This window comes from Acanthamoeba castellanii (genome assembly GCF_000313135.1).
Source record: "Acanthamoeba castellanii str. Neff unplaced genomic scaffold scf7180000084753, whole genome shotgun sequence".
Lineage (NCBI taxonomy): Eukaryota > Discosea > Longamoebia > Acanthamoebidae > Acanthamoeba > Acanthamoeba castellanii.
The window spans coordinates 472,557-492,528 of record NW_004457538.1 but is presented as its reverse complement, the minus strand read 5'-3'; the positions used below and the strand labels follow the sequence as shown (position 1 = coordinate 492,528).

General features: G+C 56.3%; 10 protein-coding genes and 1 pseudogene across 10 annotated transcripts in view; 8 read left to right on the top strand and 3 right to left on the bottom strand.

Moving 5' to 3' along the window:
• Positions 1–242: 242 nt before the first annotated feature.
• Positions 243–1,785, bottom strand: ACA1_201150 (annotated as a pseudogene).
• ACA1_201140 (uncharacterized protein) lies at positions 1,778–2,731 on the top strand (the record flags this gene model as incomplete). The annotated part of the gene is made up of 4 exons (XM_004341804.1): positions 1,778–2,086; positions 2,201–2,302; positions 2,378–2,562; positions 2,668–2,731. 4 exons carry the CDS (start codon positions 1,778–1,780, stop codon positions 2,729–2,731), a joined length of 660 nt encoding a protein of 219 aa, XP_004341852.1.
• Positions 2,732–4,520: 1,789 nt separating this feature from the next.
• Positions 4,521–7,847, bottom strand: ACA1_201130 (uncharacterized protein; the record flags this gene model as incomplete). Its single annotated transcript, XM_004341803.1, has 10 exons — positions 4,521–4,685; positions 4,801–5,303; positions 5,669–5,785; positions 5,876–6,000; positions 6,085–6,168; positions 6,249–6,333; positions 6,509–6,593; positions 6,675–6,818; positions 6,905–7,670; positions 7,795–7,847. 10 exons carry the CDS (start codon positions 7,845–7,847, stop codon positions 4,521–4,523), a joined length of 2,127 nt encoding a protein of 708 aa, XP_004341851.1.
• Positions 7,848–8,446: 599 nt separating this feature from the next.
• ACA1_201120 (uncharacterized protein) lies at positions 8,447–8,766 on the top strand (the record flags this gene model as incomplete). Its single annotated transcript, XM_004341802.1, has 2 exons — positions 8,447–8,503; positions 8,581–8,766. 2 exons carry the CDS (start codon positions 8,447–8,449, stop codon positions 8,764–8,766), a joined length of 243 nt encoding a protein of 80 aa, XP_004341850.1.
• A 1,252-nt stretch (positions 8,767–10,018) lies between these two features.
• ACA1_201110 (uncharacterized protein) lies at positions 10,019–10,753 on the top strand (the record flags this gene model as incomplete). The annotated part of the gene is made up of 3 exons (XM_004341801.1): positions 10,019–10,129; positions 10,400–10,474; positions 10,694–10,753. Coding segments are annotated over 3 exons (246 nt in total), but the record flags the coding sequence as incomplete, so codon positions are not given.
• Positions 10,754–11,852: 1,099 nt separating this feature from the next.
• On the top strand, positions 11,853–12,433 carry ACA1_201100 (uncharacterized protein; the record flags this gene model as incomplete). The annotated part of the gene is made up of 2 exons (XM_004341800.1): positions 11,853–12,118; positions 12,142–12,433. Coding segments are annotated over 2 exons (558 nt in total), but the record flags the coding sequence as incomplete, so codon positions are not given.
• Positions 12,434–12,706: 273 nt separating this feature from the next.
• ACA1_201090 (uncharacterized protein) lies at positions 12,707–13,132 on the top strand (the record flags this gene model as incomplete). The annotated part of the gene is made up of 1 exon (XM_004341799.1): positions 12,707–13,132. One exon carries the CDS (start codon positions 12,707–12,709, stop codon positions 13,130–13,132), a length of 426 nt encoding a protein of 141 aa, XP_004341847.1.
• Positions 13,133–14,581: 1,449 nt separating this feature from the next.
• Positions 14,582–15,007, top strand: ACA1_201080 (uncharacterized protein; the record flags this gene model as incomplete). The annotated part of the gene is made up of 1 exon (XM_004341798.1): positions 14,582–15,007. The coding sequence occupies one exon, from the start codon at positions 14,582–14,584 to the stop codon at positions 15,005–15,007; it is 426 nt and encodes a 141-aa protein (XP_004341846.1).
• Positions 15,008–15,899: 892 nt separating this feature from the next.
• On the top strand, positions 15,900–16,325 carry ACA1_201070 (uncharacterized protein; the record flags this gene model as incomplete). Its single annotated transcript, XM_004341797.1, has 1 exon — positions 15,900–16,325. The coding sequence occupies one exon, from the start codon at positions 15,900–15,902 to the stop codon at positions 16,323–16,325; it is 426 nt and encodes a 141-aa protein (XP_004341845.1).
• Positions 16,326–18,206: 1,881 nt separating this feature from the next.
• On the bottom strand, positions 18,207–19,277 carry ACA1_201060 (uncharacterized protein; the record flags this gene model as incomplete). Its single annotated transcript, XM_004341796.1, has 3 exons — positions 18,207–18,729; positions 18,804–18,982; positions 19,020–19,277. 3 exons carry the CDS (start codon positions 19,275–19,277, stop codon positions 18,207–18,209), a joined length of 960 nt encoding a protein of 319 aa, XP_004341844.1.
• Positions 19,278–19,553: 276 nt separating this feature from the next.
• ACA1_201050 (uncharacterized protein) overlaps positions 19,554–19,972 on the top strand; it is a gene marked incomplete at both ends in the record, with an annotated part of 615 nt that continues 196 nt past the window's right edge. Inside the window, one exon of the mRNA XM_004341795.1 lies at positions 19,554–19,964. Within this exon, the coding sequence (XP_004341843.1) occupies positions 19,554–19,964 (411 nt within the window). The remainder of the gene's footprint in view (positions 19,965–19,972) is intronic.

Genomic DNA, 19,972 nt, shown 5'->3' with positions numbered 1-19,972 from the left:
GTTGCCGCCGCGCGCTAACTACTATTTCGTTATTTTCCTCATCTACAACACGAAACCGGCTGTGGCGCAATTGGTAGCGCGGTAGACTGTAGTCTTGATGCTCACCTCGGTAGTCATCTATCGGTTCCTGGTTCGAGTCCGGGCAGCCGGAATTCTTTTCTTTCCTCGATTCTTTTTACTGCATATCAAGAAATCCATGTTCTGCGTCGTTGTGAGCGCAGTATCGAGAAGTGAGGATCTCTTCACATGAGCTCGTTGAGGATCAGGAGGCTGAAGAGGGGCAGGTCGCGGTAGAAGCCGCTCAGGCCTTCGCTCGCCCAGATGTGCCGCACGCACTCCACCACCGACCCAAAGCGGCCCGGCTCGGCCAGCATGCGATGGCACACGATCGCCGCCGGCACCTGCATGCCCACTGTATATCGACCGCACCACCACCACCACCGGTGACAACGGTGAGCAGCGGTGGCGCCAATTGCGGGGACTTGCGTGTGGGTCGCATCTGGTACGTACCAAGGACAAGGCCGGAGAGCCAGGAGCCGACCATGCCGATGGCCCAAAGCCGAGCGCGGTCCATGATCACGCTGGCTGCGGACCGCTCCTATACCCAGAAAGCCATTCATTCATACATCGTTAACGAGCTGTAGACTCGTGTCGTGTCGTGTGCGATCAGGGGTACATGTACGTCGTAGAGGTCGGGGTCGTCTTGGTGGTTCTTGACGCTGGCGAGCCACCCCAGCGGTTCGCAACCGACGCCCGTCACCGAGGTCATCACCTCGCCCAGCCGCGCCCTGACCCCCAATCCAACAACAGCCGAAGAAGGACGGGTCTCATGTCAGCTTGGCTCGTGTTGTCGTGGGGTTGCGTGCGTGTGCGTAGGTCATACGTACCTGAGTACGTTCCGGGCCAGGGAATCGAAATACTTGGCCGGCAGGGCACGCCAGTTGAGCCTGCCGAGGCTGGTGAACGGCACCAGGCTGCCCCAGCCTCTGCTGAATATCATTGTTGCGGTTGCCGTCCAAGAATGTGTGCGGTGTGTCGTGTGTGTGGTGTGTGTCGTGTGTGTGTGGTGCATGCGTGCGTGCGTGCGTGCGTGCGTGCGCGAGTGTGTGCGTGAGAGAGAGATCACGATCGTGGTCACGGTACAGTTGTCGGTGTGGAGCTGCCAGGTGAGGATGGAGAGCGGGAACGCGATGACGGTGCCCGCGAGGTTGCCACACAGCGAACAAAAGAGGCTGGGGTACTCCGGCTGCTGCCCTTGGGGGCGCTCGGAAATCTGGCGGCACGCCACACGCCACACGCCGCGGGTGCGCAGTTGAGGAGGAGAAGCAGAAGTTGGCTGGCAATTGACAGGTGTGAGGGTGGGAGTACCATTGAGCGTGAAGCTACCGGCCAGGCCCAGGTAAAGAGAGGTGAGAGGGTCGACCTACCGCGGCCCCGAGGGCGGCCGTCCCTACCCGGTAGGGACACCCACCCAACAAGTGGAACTGTGTCACGCCGACTCGCACCAGCTCCACTCCACCACCACCACCGACAGTAGACCACGCCGACTTGGTCTCCGACCGCTACTCGCACGTTCCGTGATCCCGACAAAACACCACAGCTCCTCGTTGTGTCGCGCGTCTGTATGCTGCACAGAACGGCAACAGCAAAAAATATTAAAACAGTAAAAATAATTTTTGGTATCTTCTGTTTGGTTTCCCAGAGACAGCGCCAGTTCGCAGAAGGAGGTGCCAAGACAAAGGGGACCTTTTCGTTGAGGGAAGAGAGAGCCAGCACAATGAACATGAGTGCGTGGCAGATAGTGCAGCCGGGGGGCTTTGGGGCATCGCTGGAGGACGAGCTGTTCGACGAACTCGACAGAGAAGAACAGGAGCACAGAAAGAAGCCACTCGAGAGTGACTCCGCCGACGACAGTGAAGAAGAAGAGGACGAAGTGGAAGAGGAAGAGGAAGAGGGTAATAAGCAGCCATGGACGCACCTGTGCGTGCTCGACTTTGAGGCATGCCGAGAGGAGCTCGAGGGGGGTGAGTGGGTCTACGAGATCACCGAGCTGCCGGTCACCCTGCTCAACTGCACCACGCTCAAGGTACCACCTATCTTGATTTTTAATATATTTTGTTTCTAAAAAGAAATTAAAAATGTACAAATTGTTTCAAAAAGAAATAAAAATGTACAAATTTCTACACGGCGTTTGGGGCAGGTGGAGGACAGGTTTCATCGGTACTGCCGGCCCGAGAGGATCACGCCCGCCGTGCTGCAGCGTTACGTCGATCGCAAGTACGGAGACATGGGCCAGGCCGAAGTACCCACTCCCTCCACCAGCTTATCTTATCGCACACTTGATCCCTCCTCACGCGTGTGTGGTGCGTGTGGAAAGTCGTGGCACGAAGGTGCGGTGAGCCTGCAGACGGCACTACACGACCTGGAGCGATGGCTGCGAGAGAAGGACCTTCTCCTGGGCGACAATGCAGATGAGCAGCCGGCCAAGTTCGCCTTCATAACGTGTGGCGACTGGGACTTCAAGAACGCGCTGCCGCGGATTGCGACCTGCTGGGCCTGCCCGTACCTCCGTTCATGCAGCAGTGGTACCCCACTCACCGCATCTTAACTGGCTTGTGTTGCTGACCTGGCAACCAAACAAGACTCACCAGTGCACGCCACTTCCAGGATCAATGTCAAGACCGTTTACCAGAAGTTCTACAAGACCAGAAGGCCACCTGCAGGTATGTAGATGACAGACCTGTATGCCATGACTCAGTATACATTGGTCAACTCACAATGGGTGGGGTCTGACAATGTACGATGCAGGAATGACCACGATGCTGCGTGCATTAGACATTCCACTGGAGGGAACACACCATTTCGGGAAGGACGACGCAAACAACATCGCCAAGGTCGTGCAGCGCATGATCAGCGACGGCTGCGTCTTCTTCATCACCGGACAGGAGTGCGACATGTGGCACAAGCACTCCGGAGACAGAGGCCAGACCACCCTACCTTCGCCACCACAAGAAGAAGAAGGTGAAGATGACAGTGAGGCATAGTTCTCTTTCCAAATTGTGAACAACTAGTTATAAATGCACTGGAGGAGTGCCAGTAGTCAAGTGGCTTACTTCAAACATACAATATTGTGGCAGTGAGATTGAAACTCACCCCAGCCATCACACATGGCTGTGTGGGTAGCTCAATTGGTAGAGTGCAGTAAATCAACACTGCTGGTCATGTTACTCCTCTTTTTGAACCACAACTTGATTTACCACCCAATCAATCATGACCTCCCCTGATAGATCATTAATCATGATGAGGTGATTGGTTGGTTGCAAGGGGGTGGGCAGGTGGATGGTGGTGGAGAAGGCCAGGGTGTGGTGTGGCGTGATGAAGTTGCACCACTTGGCCAGCATGTCCTCCAGGCTGTGTTGTGGCCTGTGTAGTGATCTGTTGTGCCCACTGACTGTGCCTCCCTTGTAACTGCTGGAGATCATGAGTGAATGCTGTGCACCACACACACATGCACACTTGGTGAGAGAAGGGCTTTTGTACCAGGATTGTGCACAGTGATTTGGGAGGTCACAGGCAGGAAGCAGGGCTTGTTGCCCTTGTCACTGGCAGTGTTGATGGACAGTCCACTATTGGTGAACATGTAGAGCCCCACCAACAAGCCCTCACAGTCACCACTTCGTTGTGATGTACCTTGTCCAAGAGCAGGAGGACCTTGAGGAGATGGCCAAACTCTTGTAGAGGAACCTGAGAACATCAAGCTGTGCGTCCTTCTCTTGGTCATGGATTGACAGCCACACCTGCAGACACAACATGACACATGCTGGATGAGACATTCCTTCATTCATTCACTCATTCACTCATTCCTCACATTTCTGAACCTCCTTCTGGTTGGTCTTGATCATGCCCACAGAGAAGAGCAACAGGAAGAAGCAGCTCCGCCCAGCAAGCAGCATGCTGTTGACATTGAGCCTCATCACTGCCAACACTTCTTCCTCTTCCTCTGCTTCATAGAGGTTGTCATTGTTGTCATTGTCATAACAGTCATACCCTCCATCACAGACCTCAACAATCACCATCATGGCAAGCATGTTGGGCATCTTGTTGTGGTGGTCACAGTCACCAGCAGTCAACACCTTGGCAGCCTGGCCTGAGGGACAGAAGGGAAGGTGCAGGTCAATGGCCAGAGGGGTGGGTGTGTTGCTGCATGTGACATTGGGCAACAGATGCATGCACAGCATGTGGTTGGCGAAGGCCAGATTGTCAAAGGCAAACACAAAGGCCTCAACAAGCAAGAGCAGGATGAGGGAGAGCCACCACATTGAGGGCAGTGCATGGCCATGTGTGTTGGCAGATAGACATGATGATGATGATGCATATCCAGGTAGTGTGTGGTGGGAGTGGTGGATTGAACATTCACTCTGGGTGTGTAGAAGTGAGAGCCACAGTGGCATGTGAGCAAGCCACAACGCTTTAATAATAAAAGCGTTAAAAAATAAAAAATAAATAACTTAATTAAAACGTCATGGGTGGTCAACAACGTTGTTGCCGTCGTCCTCCTCATCCTCCTCCTGCTGGCAGTACTCGTAAGGCTCCCACACCTGGCCTGGGTAGACGAGAATGTCGAGATGCGACAGCAGGCTTTTCTTGGGGTCCTGGCTCCACATGTACCGCGGCTTGTACCCCACCTTCCGTATTCCCATTAAACACAAAGTGCCGCGCGTTGGTTAGTGCTCGTTCAACACAGACTGGCGCACACAACACACACACGCAGCCAGGCCTCACCACGCACTGGGGAAATACCAAGAATTCCGCCTCGGCGCGGTAATCGAACACGAAGGAATTGGCCGGCGTGAGACAGCACAGCGCGAGGAAGTAGCCCACCCGCTTCGAGTCCCACATCTTCGTCTCCGCCAGTGCAGTGTCGTCGTCGTCGTCGTCGTCTTCGTCTTCTTGTCGGTCTTGATCTTGGCTCGATATGGCCGTGTCGTCATTGTCGGACTTGAGGCCTCGGTAGAAGCGAGGATTATCGTCGGGCTCGCAGTGCAGGTCGAGCGCGCGCCCGATCAGCTCCAGCAGCGCCGTGTCCTCCTGCGTGACCACCGGCGGCTTGGGCGCGTCGCACGACAGCTGCAGGAGGGTCTTCTTGTCCGTCGGCGATTGAGTGCCCAGCCTGCGCTGGGCAAAGTCGTTGAGTCCGCGCGCGGTCAAGGCCAGCGTTTGGTTGTCTCCTCCCGAATCGTAGCCCTGCACGGCGGAGTGCCTGCACTCGACTTCGATCTCGAGCGGCTCCTCGTCATGGCCCGCTGTTGGTGCACACAGTCAGCAACAAAGCTGCTGCAACGACCCATTGTGGTGTGTGTGTCGTGTGTGCGCCGTGTGTGGTGTGTGTGTGTGTGGTGTGTGGTGTGTGTGTGCTTGCATGTGGTGAGGACGTGGATGGTGATTGCACCTTGATCGGAGGGAGCGACGATGGAAAGCCGGAATCCACAATCCGCAGTTAACTCTTCGGAGTACTCAACGGAACAGAGATATGTCACATCGCCTGGTGCGGAGAGGGGTGATTCAAAATTAGTTAGTGTGGCATGCGCGTCACGCGTGTCGTGGTGTGCCGTGTGTCGTGTTCCGTGTGTCGATGTGTCGAGTGTGTCGTGTGTCGTGCTCGACGTACCGCGACCAGATCGCACACAGGAAGCAAGGCGCGCAATCTTATCACTCGAAGGCCAGTCGAGCTCCGCGCTCAGGTGCCACATTTGCGCCAGCTGCATCCGGTACTGCCATCTCGCCGCTGCGCGCGCGCGCACGAGTGTTGTCAAACTTTTATGAATGCCCAAGGGAGACGTTTGAAAGGCAGTTGGGTTCAGCACAGCACGCGTACCAATGGAAGACAGAGACGAGAGGAGTTCGGGCGAAGAGATTGCACGAACGCGCGACGTCACGTCGAGCAACTCGGGCAGTTCGTCGTATCTGGACCTGATGTAGTACAGGGCCCCTGGATCCTCCCTACTCCGTGCAGACCCCACCACCGCCACGGCCACAGTTTAAATCAATTGTTTTTATACACAAAAAGGTAGTAGGAGCTCGTACCAAGCCCGGGTGAAGATGTCGGCATGAAAATCGCGAATGGCCTGGGGCTCGACTCCGGCGCAGCGAATCACGAACGACGCCAACCTGTGCAGGCCACCACAGCCCCCGAAATGTAAGCGGGTACCATTTGGGCGGAATTGGGGGGGGGGAAGATGGAACGGAACTGCCAGGGGGTCCAGCTGACGCCCAGCTTGGCCGCCAGTTCGACAAACCACTGCCGCATAAACTGGGGTTCATCCCACAGCTCGCCTGTTGTGGTAACCATTAACAAAGCACACAAACATGGCACACGGAGCAGACACACGGCACGCACGCCACACACGCCACACACGCCACGCCAACAGGAATGCGCAAAGACTAGAGAGAGGAAAAAGAGCAGTGTCAGTCATACCATGAGTCAGAAGGCTGGACACGACGGTCATACGATCCCCGGTGGGCGTCGATGATTGGTTCACCCGCAGAGCCGCTTCTTGGAACCCCGAACGCGTGTTCAAGCCACTGCCGTACTCCTGTGTGCGCAGACGGCAGAGCGTCAAAAGGGTACACACGACACATAACACGCGTGGAAGACAGCTCGGGTGCGTGCATACAATGCAGAAGTAGACGACGTTCTGTTCCTGTTGTTCGTTTCCTTTCCCATCGGCCTGATGAGTCGGAAGCTCGAGCTTGAGGAGAGTGACCAGGGCCGAGTCCTGCCCGCCGCTCCGCTTGGCCGTCGCTCGCACGCGCACCCGCTGTCTCAGCCACCCACCCACCACAATCACCGATCATTTGTGGATTTGTTATTTCATTTGTTTTTGTTAAAGAGAGCGGCGCGAACCTCGGTGGCAAGCGACAGGGCCTCGGTTGCGTTGAGCTGCGTCTCGACGTCCACCACGCGTGGTGCTTGCCTCCGCGGCCGACCATACTCGTCTTCATCTTCGTTTTCATCATCTTCTGCGTCTTCATCTTCTTCATCGCGGCGCTGGCGGCCTGCTCGAGCGCGGAAATCGCCACCGCCAGCGCCGCCGTTGTAGTCGTCGCCCGCGGCGCCGGAGTAGAGCGCAGTGTCGCGCCAGTAGTCGGGCGAGCGCAGGCAAAGCTCGTGGAGGCGCGCCTCGGCCGCGATGCGCACCTCCTGCAGCAGCGCCCACCTCGCATCCACGCGGTCGCTACTGGTTTTGGCCGCCAGGTCGGGGCAGCTGCTCTCAAAATCGCTGGGTTGCTGCTCCTGCAGCTTTTTCTCCCTCTCTTCTTCGGCTACCCGCGCGGCTTCAGCAGCGTCCTCAATCATCCACGCCAGATCCGACTCGAGGCTTTCTTCATCTTCGGCTTCGTCTTCGTTTTCGTTTTCGTCTTCGTTTTCGTTTTCGTTTTCGGCTTCGTTTTCGTTTTCGTTTGCGCTTTCTGGTTCTTCGACCGTGTCGTCGAGTCGGGCGTCGTTGTTGTTGCTGTCGTCATCGTCGCCCTGCGGCGGGGGAAGGCTGGCGAGGCGCGGGAGGAGCTCGCCCACGAGAAGCGCGGCGAGCGGGTGGTCGCGCATGACCATGTCGGCCCAGAAGGAGCTCGTGGCCCGCAGCCGCAGGGCGTCTTCCACCTCCAGCCCCCTGCTCCACCACCATTAAATTAATTAATGAAATGGGGATACCATTCCCCCAAAATCAACTTAAAAAATAACAATTCCACGAAATGTGAACAAATAAAAAAACGAAGGGGGGGAGGTGGACGAACCGAACAAGTTGGTGGAGTACGAGGTCTGGCAGCTCGCTCAGCAAGATGGTCATATGCGCGTCAGCTTTGGTGTCCTCACTTGGCCAGGACGGCTTGGCCTTTTTATTGGCCTTGGTGTCCTGGGGAGCAGAGGCCTCCGCCCCAGTTTGCTCCACCTCCACACATTCAAGTCTTCGCTTCATTGCCACGGCGCTGTGCACTCGGGTTGCGCTGTCTTGTGGTTGTTTTTAGTTTTCTTTTTTTTTTGAGATCCAATTCATGTGTGAGACAAAAAATTCCTCGAAAACGAAACCCTCAGAGCAATGCGTTGCCGGCCATTGGTCGGCCGTTGCTCACCTACGTTGCCCAGCATTGTGTTGGACCCGACACAACAGCATAGCTCCTGTTGCGCCGCACCAGCCTCGACTGACGTGCAGTGGGGGTGCCGGCCCAGAGGGTGAGGGCGGTAGGTGCCCTTGGCCAACCACCGCGCCGAAAAAGAAAACAAAGAAGCAAGGCCTGTGGCCCAATGGACGTCTGACTACGATCAGGAGATTCTGGGTTCGACCCCCAGCAGGCCTGAAGCTTAATCTTTTTTGCCCTGTTCGCTTCATCAACAGGACAGGCGTAATGTGCGTCGCCGTTGTTGGTCGTGTCGTGCACCATCGCCAGCATGCGAATTCACCACGCGGAGGGAAGCAAGCAGCTTGCGTGGCCAATCCACGATCATGTGACCGACATCTGACCAAAACAAAAAGAAGGCCCTGTTTTGCACAGAAGGTTCAAAAAGATTATTCCGCACCACAGCGGATTTCGTTGCAGCACTGTTTCTCTGCGGCTATTTCTTTACCGCCGGATTCATTCCACCCTAAGCCCGTCACCGACCAACCTCTGGTGCTGGCCAAACTGGCCGTCGGTGTGCTGCGGCAGGTGGCGCGCGTGTTGACTACCAGGCCTACTTCGTGTGCCTCTTCTACCAGAAGGACGCCGTGAGCCGGTTTGTGGAGCAGCGGCTGCTGTTCAACATCTACCCGCTGGAGGATCACATGCGCAAGAACAAGGTGCGGGACCATAGCATCGGTCCCTCCGCCTTTGCTTATCTCTACTTCTACGGTCTCTTCGTGCACAAGCTTGGGCACTTTTTTGACATTGGTACGCCATCACTGGACCCCGCTTTCTGTTGTCTTACACTTCAACTGATTTGATGTCCTAAAACGCCACAGTGCATGGAACATGACACCACTCCAGCATGAATGAGCTGCGCATTGAAATCAAGATGGAGTGGATCGGTTTGACCTTGATGCCATTCTCACAGGTCCACAAGCCTGGATGCTTGAACAGACTGTCTTTTGAAGTGTGTGCAATGTTCTTTCCATGTTCTTTTTCCACTTTGTCCTGGAGCACAACAGCATGTAACAGAGTGTGGCAAAAGTCAACCAAACATGGATCCATTCATGTTGTTGTCATCACAGTTACTTGCAACACTTTGTATTCTGGAATACAAGGGCATGTGCCTTAGTGGACACAAAGTAGGTGTTGTTCAAGGAAATTGTTGACCTGCTCCAAGGCTGGTTGGAAGGAAGGAGGATGAAGGCTGGGGGTGTGGCTGATGTCCAGGGGGGTGTCATCAGCAGTATCTTGCACTTCTTTGCTCTTGAAGCTCTTCTTTTTTCCAGAGCCTGATTCAAGAGCAATATTTTTACTTAGGTATCTAGAGTTCAGAATAGGCGAAACCTCTGGCCATTTGGTAAGGCCACCAGGCCATGCTTGATCTGTACCAGGGACATCTGCAGGTGCTCCTGAATGATCTGCAGCTCCATTGGGAAATCAGCAGTAGAGGAGTGAAATGAAGTGCAAGGGTTCAGAGGAGGAAGTGCAAAGCTCAAGCTTGAGTGAAGAGGAGGAGTTGGAGAAGCAAGGAGCTGTGGAGCTGGGACCCAGGGAGGAAGTGGAAGTTTCAAGGGCTGCCACAAGTGGACCTTGCAAGGCAAGAACCTCACCACAACCTCACTGGGCCTGAATGTTCAAGCCTCAACCCCCTGTTCCAGCTCATCCACAACCATTCCAACATCTACAAGCTGGTGGAAGCCCATGTCACTGGGTCTAGCCTGCTGGGGACAAGTCATGCACCTGACCTCAAGCCTGTCACCACTGTGATAAACTTAAAGTGCTCCAAGGGCTAGACATCAGCTTGAAGAAGGCACTGCTCCTGAAGGTGTACAAGGGTGAGTACACCTGGTGCAAGATGGACCACGAGGCCAGCATCATCAAGGTAAGAGATAAGGTGATGGCTGGTCTGATGGTGGTACTCAAGCAGACCACCTGGGATCAAGTCATCAAGGCTGTCAAGGAGCATGTGCTCTTGTTGGTGTCATGGTGCACCATGGCTACCTGACCTACTGGACACACACCTTCACCAATGGCTCCAAGGTGCTGTCCTGCCACCTGCCCTTTGGTGACTATGGGACCACCATTCCTTGCAAGCATGTCATCTTCCTTATTATTTTATCAGTTGTTGTATTCCAGAATACACCTGCCCACCATTGTATTCTGGCATACATTCTAACTTTTTTTTCCTACAGCTCTGGTGCTGATTGACCTTCTGCATGGTCTTGCACCTCTCAAGGGCATCACTGACACTGAACATTGGGATGCCAAGCCCTACCCTGTTGCTAAGATCTGGCCTCCTGAATGTGGTCAGGTTCTGCAACAAGTTGGATGAATTTGTCCTGGTCCTCTTCTGTGAGCACTCTCAAGCAGCCAGCTACATGCAAGAGATTTCCAATGCCTTCCCAACCTGCACTGTCTCACTCAGTGTGATACCCCTTTCTGGCAGCTGGGGAGGAGCCTGTCACTGGCTGTTCAACAACTTTGAGATGTACCTCATTGTTCAATGGAAAAATTTTGGCACATTGAGCAGGTCTGGTTCAATGCTCTCATGCTGGAGGACTACTTCCTGTCCTTCACCATGCCAGCCCCAGGTCTCTGGTGTGATGCTATTAGGCTTTCTTCCCCTCATTTTGACCCCTCAAATGCTACACATACCTATTCCAGAATACATGCCCTTTTTTAAATTGCCTTTCTTTACTCTTGTTCTTCTTCACTGTACAGTCATTCCTTCCCCTGACAATCCATATTATTCAGCTGTTTACCCTCTTCGTAGAGTAGGCCACTTGCATCTTTTCAGTGTTTAATAATCCAGCTAAGTTCAGGCCTGCATGTGTATACTTCTACTCACTGTTACCAATTACCCCCCAATTTTGAGTCTCTTTTGTTCAGGCGCACAGTCATTTGACAGTACACATTAATAAGAACTTAGGGTAGTGGCCACCAACCCAAGAACACTGGGGTGAGGCTTGCTCTTGTCACACCAGCCAAAGGGGGGGAGCCTGTCTACTTGATCATTTGTGCCCCCGTTCGCTCCCCCCCTTGTTGGTCTGTGTTATCCACCAACATGACATGACACCACAGCAACCAACCAACAAAATAGATAGGCACAGCAGCAACACCAACACCAACACCACAATGGAAAAATGATCCATCAATAAATGATGGATGATCCATAATAATAATTATGACACCATTGCCACCCTTCTTCAAGCTTTGCATCACCAATGATGATGACAACACACTCACATTATCCAGCCAACTCTACATTGCCATTGTATGGCCATCACATGGTGCACCACCAATGGTCATGGTTGTTATCCACACAACAACACATCCTTTCATGATGAAAACAAAACTGTGGCCCCACCACCACAATTGTGCAGTCAGCCCTGATCCACACCTACTGGAACCACCTGGCCCAGAAATTCCAACATTTGTCTGGCTGTAGGTGAGTGCTGATGAGTGGCGGTTGGGTGACTGATTGAGCTAGGAGAAGCAGGCGATATTCTCATTCTTGGGTTCAGACGCCATAAAAGGAAAGAAATCAAAGAAGAATGAAGGAAATCCTGTCATCACCAAAAAACGTGGCAATCATTTCTTTTATTTCTCGCAATAAAATGGTGGCCTACCTCTCATCCCGCTCTTTTCGCCGTCGTAGCTTTGAACCACTCCCCTTCCCTGTCTTCCACATGAGCGCCGCGTCCGACTCGACGTCAACCAGCGATGCCTCGACTGTGACGGTGCTGGCGCGGAATCCGCTGCAGTGCGCCGATGATAAGTGGCTGCGAGTGGCGGATGATACTCCATCGGCCAGGTGGTGCTGCTGCATCGGCGACTCGATGCGCCGCAGCGACTCACTCCATCAAGCCCTGGCCCACCTGCTGAACTACTATCCGCATCTGACAGGCCGTATTGCGTTCAATCCAGACGCCCAAGATCGATCGCCTCGGCACCGGTGCTGAGCTGGTGTCGGCGCAGAAGCGTTCCACGCCGCCGCTGCGGCCCCGTCCGACGACGATGGCGACGACGGCGCCGCGCCGCGCCGCGCCTGGTCGCACTGACCCTGCCTGGGGCCGGCGGCAACGCACTGCTGGCCCCATTCGACCCCAGCATGGAGGGTGTGTGCTGCGACCCGATCTTGACGGTGCAGCACACGCGCTTCGCCTGCGGCGGCGTCGCGCTCGGTGTGCGCCTGCTTCACATGGTCTGCGACGCCGACGGCTTCTTCCAGTTCCTAATCTATCTGGCTGATCCACCCGCCATTGCACAGGTACAGCTGTTCGATCTGTCCGAATACAACCCTCTTGCTCCTCTGGTCAGACTCTTAAGTTAAAGCAGGTACCGGAGAAATGTGGGGTGGTTTCAGGATAAAGTAGCCAATAAGAAAAATTTCCTGTCAGGAATAGGATTCTATTCTCCCGGCAGTGTTGGTGGTTCAGGTTAAGTGAAGTCCACCCCCCAGCCTGCCACATATAAAAGGTCGCCGCCCGGACAGTCACCACCATCACCCACCACCACGACCAACAACAACACCACCTCGCCAATGGCCAGCCAACTGCCCCTCACCGCCAGGAAGAGCCTCAAGGATGCCGAGCCCCAGAACGCCGAAGCCATCAAGAAGCTGGAGGCTGCCACCGGCACCACCGGCTGGACCTTCGAGGCCGACGGAGCGGCCATCCACGAGGCTCTGAAGAACGACGGCAACCTCGTCGGCAGGGTGATCAACCAGACTCTGTCCGGCCTGGTGGACAACATCATCAAGCTGTGCAAGAAGGACGAGATGTACAAGGAGGCCTTCGTCGAGAAGATCACGGCCAAGAAGATCAAGTTCGTCGTCACCAGCGAGGGTCCTGCCTACTGTCCCGGCGAGACCTCCTTCCCCGAGGGAGTGCTCCTGGTGACCATCCACCAGGAGAAGCCCTGGGTCAACGTCAACCAGACCGGCAACAAGATCGAGTCCCAGCTCTAAGAAGTCCACCACCTCCCCCCCCTGCAGCTCCCTTCTTGCCCTCAGCACACAGCGCGCAAGCAGCAGCATATATCAGGAGTTAAGTTCAATTTCGGCCAATAAATCCGGACACCCCTTTATAAAATGATGGACCTCGTTGCGGACGCGAGACACTGCGGTGGCCTGTGCTCGGCTGATTGCGCGACAGCGAGCGACTAGCGGCGCACGAGGGCGCGGGTACGGGTTGACTGCGTCTCTGTCTTCGTTGCTGGCGTGGTGTTGCTGTCTGCGTCGCTGCGAATCCCAAAAAGCGAAATAGAGACGCGCCATGCAGAGCGAGCAAGCCGCAGCGCGAAACGCCAGGCAACGTTTGCAACTGCGCACAAGCCTGGGGGATGGCCGGTCGGCCGCCGCGATGTCTCCAGCAGCAGGCGCGCGCGCGCGTGCATGGTCGCCTTCTCTCCGCATCAGCGCTTGGCGTCGGCGCGCAGAGAAGGGCTGACGCCGACGCGGGTGAACCTCACCGACGATGGCCAGCGCCCAACAGCCAACGACGCAACACCCAACACCCTCGCGGTGGTGACAACGAGCGACGATGACGACGACGAGCCGGCATGGCCGCCGATGTCGCGCGCCTTGGGCTGGCGAAGTTCTCGGTCCCAATTCCGCGCTGCTCTTTCTGGTTTCGGTGTGGCTGGTTCAAAACGAAAAACGCACACCAGCAAAACTTGCCCCCCAGCCTCGAACGCGGCCCGACCCCGGCCCCCGTCGCCTCTGCCCGCAGACCAGGCATGCGCCCAGCTTCGACCGCCAGCACCACCGCCTCCCTATCCTGCTCGCGCAGACGTTACATCGCCACCCCACCGCCGCTCCCCGCGTCTCGCCTGGGCGCACCGACCTCCGGCGCCAAGAACCGCTGCAGCCTCTCGCCGACAGCGAGAGCGCGAGCAGCTGCAGCAGCAACGGCGATGATGACGACAGCGAGAGCAGCAGCAGCAGCAGCAGTGCAGGCAAAGACGACGACCAGAACACGGGGTCGACTTGGCGGCGTAGGCGCTCCCGGTCGCTCGCATAGCGCGAAGCTACGTTAGCGCGGAGCCTGCCCCGCTGGCGTCGGCGTCGAGTAGGCGGCGGCATAAGCGCTCGCGCTCACGCTCGGTTGCATGCGCTCACCCGCGCAGACACTCAGCGGCGACGACGGCCAGACGCCCACACGCCGACGCTCGATGCTTGACCCAACCTTTCCTAATTCTCCTTTTGAGTGGCGGGCTGGGTGGACTGAAGTGAAAAAAGGCACCGGAGAAATTTGGTTTCAGGGGATAAAGTAACCAACAAGAAAAATGCTCTCCAGGAATAGACTCCTTGTGGTGGATTCAGTGAAGTCCTCGCCCCAGCCTGCCACATATAAAAAGGTCACCACCCGGACAGTCACCACCATCACCCACCACCACCAACAACACCACCTCACCAATGGCCGCCCAACTGCCCCTCACCGCCAGGAAGAGCCTCAAGGATGCCGAGCCCCAGAACGCCGAAGCCATCAAGAAGCTGGAGGCTGCCACCGGCACCACCGGCTGGACCTTCGAGGCCGACGGAGCGGCCATCCACGAGGCCCTGAAGAACGATGGCAACCTCGTCGGCAGGGTGATCAACCAGACTCTGACTGGCCTGGTGGACAACATCATCAAGCTGTGCAAGAAGGACGAGATGTACAAGGAGGCCTTCGTCGAGAAGATCACGGCCAAGAAGATCAAGTTCGTCGTCACCAGCGAGGGTCCTGCCTACTACCCCGGCGAGACCTCCTTCCCCGAGGGAGTTCTCCTGGTGACCATCCACCAGGAGAAGCCCTGGGTCAACGTCAACCAGACCGGCAACAAGATCGAGTCCCAGCTCTAAGAAGTCCACCACCTTCCCTCCCCCCCTGCCGCTCCCTTCTTGCCCTCAGCACACAGCGCGCAAGCAGCAGCAGAAATCAGGAGTTAAGTTCAATATAGGCCAATAAATCCGGACACCCCTTTATAAAATGATGGACCTCGTTGTGGACACGAGACACTGTGGTGGCCCGTGCTCGGCTGATTGCGCGACAGCGAGCGACTAGTGGCGCACGAGGGCGCGGGTCCGGGTTGACTGCGCAGCCTGCGCGCCAATGTCTCTGTCTTCGTTGCTGCTGCCGCCAAGCCCGGCGCTGTCGTGTCTTGTTGCATGTTGGAGGGCAGCATAGGCGCAGACGCCCGCGGCCGACAGCGAGAGCGCGAGCAGCTGCAGCAGCAACGGTGATGACGACAGCGAGAGCAGCAGCAGCAGCAGCGCAGGCAAAGACGACGACCAGAACACGGGGTCGACTTGGCGGCGTAGGCGCTCCCGGTCGCTCGCATAGCGCGAAGCTACGTTAGCGCGGAGCCTGCCCCGCTGGCGTTGGCGTTGAGTAGGCGGTGGCATAAGCGCTCGGTTGCGTGCGCTCACCCGCGCAGACACTCAGTGGCGACGACGGCCAGACGCCCACACGCCGACGCTCGATGCTTGACCCAACCTTTCCTAATTCTCCTTTTGAGTGGCGGGCTGGGTGGACTGAAGTGAAAAAAGGCACCGGAGAAATTTGGTTTCAGGGGATAAAGTAGCCAACAAGAAAAATATCCTGTCAGGAATAGGATTCTATTCTCCTGGCAGTGTTGGTGGTTCAGGGTTAAGTGAAGTCCACCCTGGCCTGCCACATATAAAAAGGTCGCCGCCTGGACAGTCACCACCATCACCCACCACCACCACCACGACCAACACCACCACCTCACCAATGGCCGCCCAACTGCCCCTCACCGCCAGGAAGAGCCTCAAGGATGCCGAGCCCCAGAACGCCGAAGCCATCAAGAAGCTGGAGGCTGCCACCGGCACCACCGGCTGGACCTTCGAGGCCGATGGAGCGGCCATCCACGAGGCTCTGAAGAACGACGGCAACCTCGTCGGCAGGGTGATCAACCAGACTCTGACTGGCCTGGTGGACAACATCATCAAGCTGTGCAAGAAGGACGAGATGTACAAGGAGGCCTTCGTCGAGAAGATCACGGCCAAGAAGATCAAGTTCGTCGTCACCAACGAGGGTCCTGCCTACTGCCCCGGCGAGACCTCCTTCCCCGAGGGAGTGCTCTTGGTCACCATCCACCAGGAGAAGCCCTGGGTCAACGTCAACCAGACCGGCAACAAGATCGAGTCCCAGCTCTAAGAAGTCCACCACCTTCCCTCCCCCCCCTGCAGCTCCCTTCTTGGCCTCAGCACAGCGTGCATGCAGCAGCATTTCCGGAGTTAAGTTCCAAATAAATCCGGACACGATGGACCTCATTGCACCTCGTTGACTTATATAGTATACATCTGCTAAAAAAGGAAGACCCTTAATTTGCGCCATGGAAGAGGAAGCGTGGTGGACTGAAGAAGCGCAAGACCGATGACGTTCGCCGCATCACCGTCACCGTCATCGGGCACCACTCGCCAGTTGTTTTTTCAGTCGTCCTCATCACCGTCACTTCCATCGTAGGAACTTCCTTTAGGGTTTTAGGGTTGGTCGTCCATGATGATGATCCTTTCGGGTTAGGGTAAAGGGGCGGGCCGACGACAGGCCGACGCCGTCGTGAAGCGCGTAGGACCGATGCATGTAAGCCGACCAACCGAAAATTCAGGGTGGGCACGCACGCCAACAACACAACACAGAAGCGGAGGGAGGGGGTCCACTTTCAAGATTGTGTGGGCCGTCGGCGTTATCCACCGCGACGAAGGACGCTGTCACCGTCATCACCCTTTGTTGGTCCTCCCCACATGGCCCGCAGACCGGAACAGCCGATGCCCGTTTTACAGACGCCACCATGTCCTAAGTCCAACTCGGCCATGCGCAGCGGACGCCCACCCACCGCGGCCCACCCGATGCCTCCACGCACGCACGCACTCGCGTCCATCCACATCAACGGCCCTTAATCGTCCTCCTGGCGGACGTGTGACCCCTTCGCGTCACTGCTCCTGGTGGTGTTGCATAAAATCGAAACACACCCACCGATTGCCCACGCGACGGACAACGAAAAAACGGAACGAAGCCGCAAACGGAACGAGGCCCGCGCACTATCCACGCGGTACGTCGTCGCCACCGCCGCCGACACCACCGCAAATTCAAAACACGCAACCCTTTTTCTCGATTGTGTGGTACGCACTATCCACGCAGCACGTCATCCACCCACCGAGAACGGAATGCGCCACAGTCCTCATCACCGTCACTCCCATCGGACCCTAGCAAGTTCATGCGCACCATCGCCGATTATACAGTCCGCGCACCGCCAAGAACAGAACGCAGCCCGGATGTTTGATAGCACCTTCGCCAGATGGATGGAGAGCGTCCGATTATGTGGTCGGCCCTGAGTTGCCATCGCTGATGATTTGAAAACATTGTTTTCGTTTTTGGGCAAGCCTCACACTTTGGTGCAGTATTGGCTGGTCATGCCTTTGTGGTCAAATGCCTGGAAGCACATGGATGTGCATGATCAATCATCCACCTACACTGTGTCTGTTGGGTAGGACCATGTTGGATAAAGCAAAGAATTAAAGGCACTGTTTTATTATGCATTATTTATTGATTCCTTATTGCATTTTTTTAAATTTACTTTTAATTTGCCAAGGCCAAGGTGGTTGTCACCAACCAGGTCTGGAAGTACTTTGGTCTGCTCATGTGACATGCCTCTGCTCAATGTTGCATATGGTATTGTGTGATAACAATCATGGCAGCTGGCCTGCTTGGGTGACAAAAGGAGCTAGCCAACCATGGGGCTACTGAGCTAGGATGGCTGGCAGAATGTGTTTGGACACCTTGTGAACTTTTTCATTTAGTGGAACCATTCATGGGAGTATGTGGCACACAACTTTTCACAGGGAATGGTGAACTGGAAAAAGGTTCCACCTGCTTGTGGAGCAACTCAACCCTCAATCAGTATGTATATTTGTCTTTCCTAATTAAAAGCAGGTCCATGACATACGTGCCTTCACCACAGATTTGCCTCAATCTCTCTCTGCTATTTCTTCTACTGTCCTGTTGTTGATGGTTTTAGCTGAGCAGCTCCAGGAAGGGCTAGAGGAAGAGAGTGTTGTAGATGTAGGTCTTGGCCTGGAGCCGCTTGACGTTGGCCAGGGCCGTGGTCACGTTGGCGCAGCTGATCCGGCGCTCGTCGCTCTCCAGCAGGGGCGAGGTGACATCGTCCACCACGCACTTCATGGCCTCCATGGCCTCGTTCAAGTGAGCTAGGTCGTAGAACAGCACGCTCTTGTCCAGCTCCTCGGTCTCGTAGCCGCGCCAGTTGGCCAGCGAGAACCGGCACGACTCGCCGTAACCGTCGCACACGCCGCACACGTCGAGTAGGCTGCCCTCGCCGTCGCACCCGTACGGCTCGCACCGATCGCCCTCGCACACGCCGCACCAGTCCATCTCGCCACCCTGGCCGTCGCACCCGGTCACCCCCACCCGCACCACGATCTCGGCCCACTCCGAAGCCACCAGCGCACTCTCAGCTCTCGCGTCGTACGACACCGCACGGTAGCGCACCGTTGCAGTGTAACTCACCGGCGATGTGGTCAGGAAATAGGCCACAAAGAATCTATATTCATATATATTAGCCACTATCTGGTTGAGTATGGTGTGAGGAATGTGGAGAATGCCAAGAAAACGTACTGTGAGCCTTCGGCGACGGTGATGACGTTGCCCTGGTTCACCAGGACGGCCGCGCCGCCGTCGCGGTAGATGGGCTCGGTCGGGTTGAGCGCCGACACGTCGATCTGCGCCGCGAACGTGTCGTTCGGGTGGGCCGAGTAGATGAAGAGGGTGAGGTGCGCCAGCAAGAAGTTGGTCGCCTCCACTCGCAGCACCAGAGGGGCCGACGAGAGGCACCCACACCGGCGCCTGGCCCTCGATCTCGCCCTCGAACGCGGCGTTGGCGCCGGTCGGGGAAGAATCGAGCGCCACGTACGACTCATCCTCCCCCTCGCCTCTAGACTCGCGGTCCAGGTGGAACAGGCCCACCAGACTACTGGCGCGAGCCTCGGCGTAGGGGGTGGTGGTCGTGGTCGACGACAGGTCGGTGGTGTCGTAGCCCGCCAGCATCTCGGCCGGGGTGCGCACGCCGGCCCACACGCGCAGCTCGTCCATGCGGCCGTGGAAGGTCTACAGGCGCAACATCATGTCTCTGCAGAAGGAGTGGACCACCAGCATCATGCACAAGAGTGTGGTGGCCATGCTCAATGTGGTGGCTGCAATTGAGAGTGTTTTCAAATTGAGGTTTCAAAATGGTAATCATTTCAATAATCATTTCCCGCCAAAGACTTCACCAAAACAACCGCACACAAAGCAAAAGATGAAGGCATGAATTTGAAGGGGTAATTTTTTTCTTACTTGGTACGCTCTTGTGAAGGTCTTGACCACCAAATGGATGAGGAACATCAACTGGCACATGATTTGCGCATCGTCAATTCATTTGGCGTTGGCACTGCGCGCTACTGCTCGTGCTGGCCTTCGACTCTAGCGAGTAGCAGCAAGAGTCTTGCTCAAGAAGACCCTCGCCTGGGCACTACCTACGTCGACGTGCCGCTCGGCTGCAACATCGTGCGGTGGGACATTGATCGGCGCGAGCGCGTGAGGTTCTTTCGCCCCCACGGCGACATCGTAACCTGCATGCTCAAGACCGACGACTTCATCTTCACCGCGTCCGAGGCCGGCGAGGTGGCCCTCTGGGACCACCACCCCGACCACGTCTGGCGCCTGCTCGATCGTTCGCACCACGCTACGCGCCGGGTGAAGGTCACCCACGCCGCCGTCTCCCCCTGCCGCGGCCGCATCGTCACCAC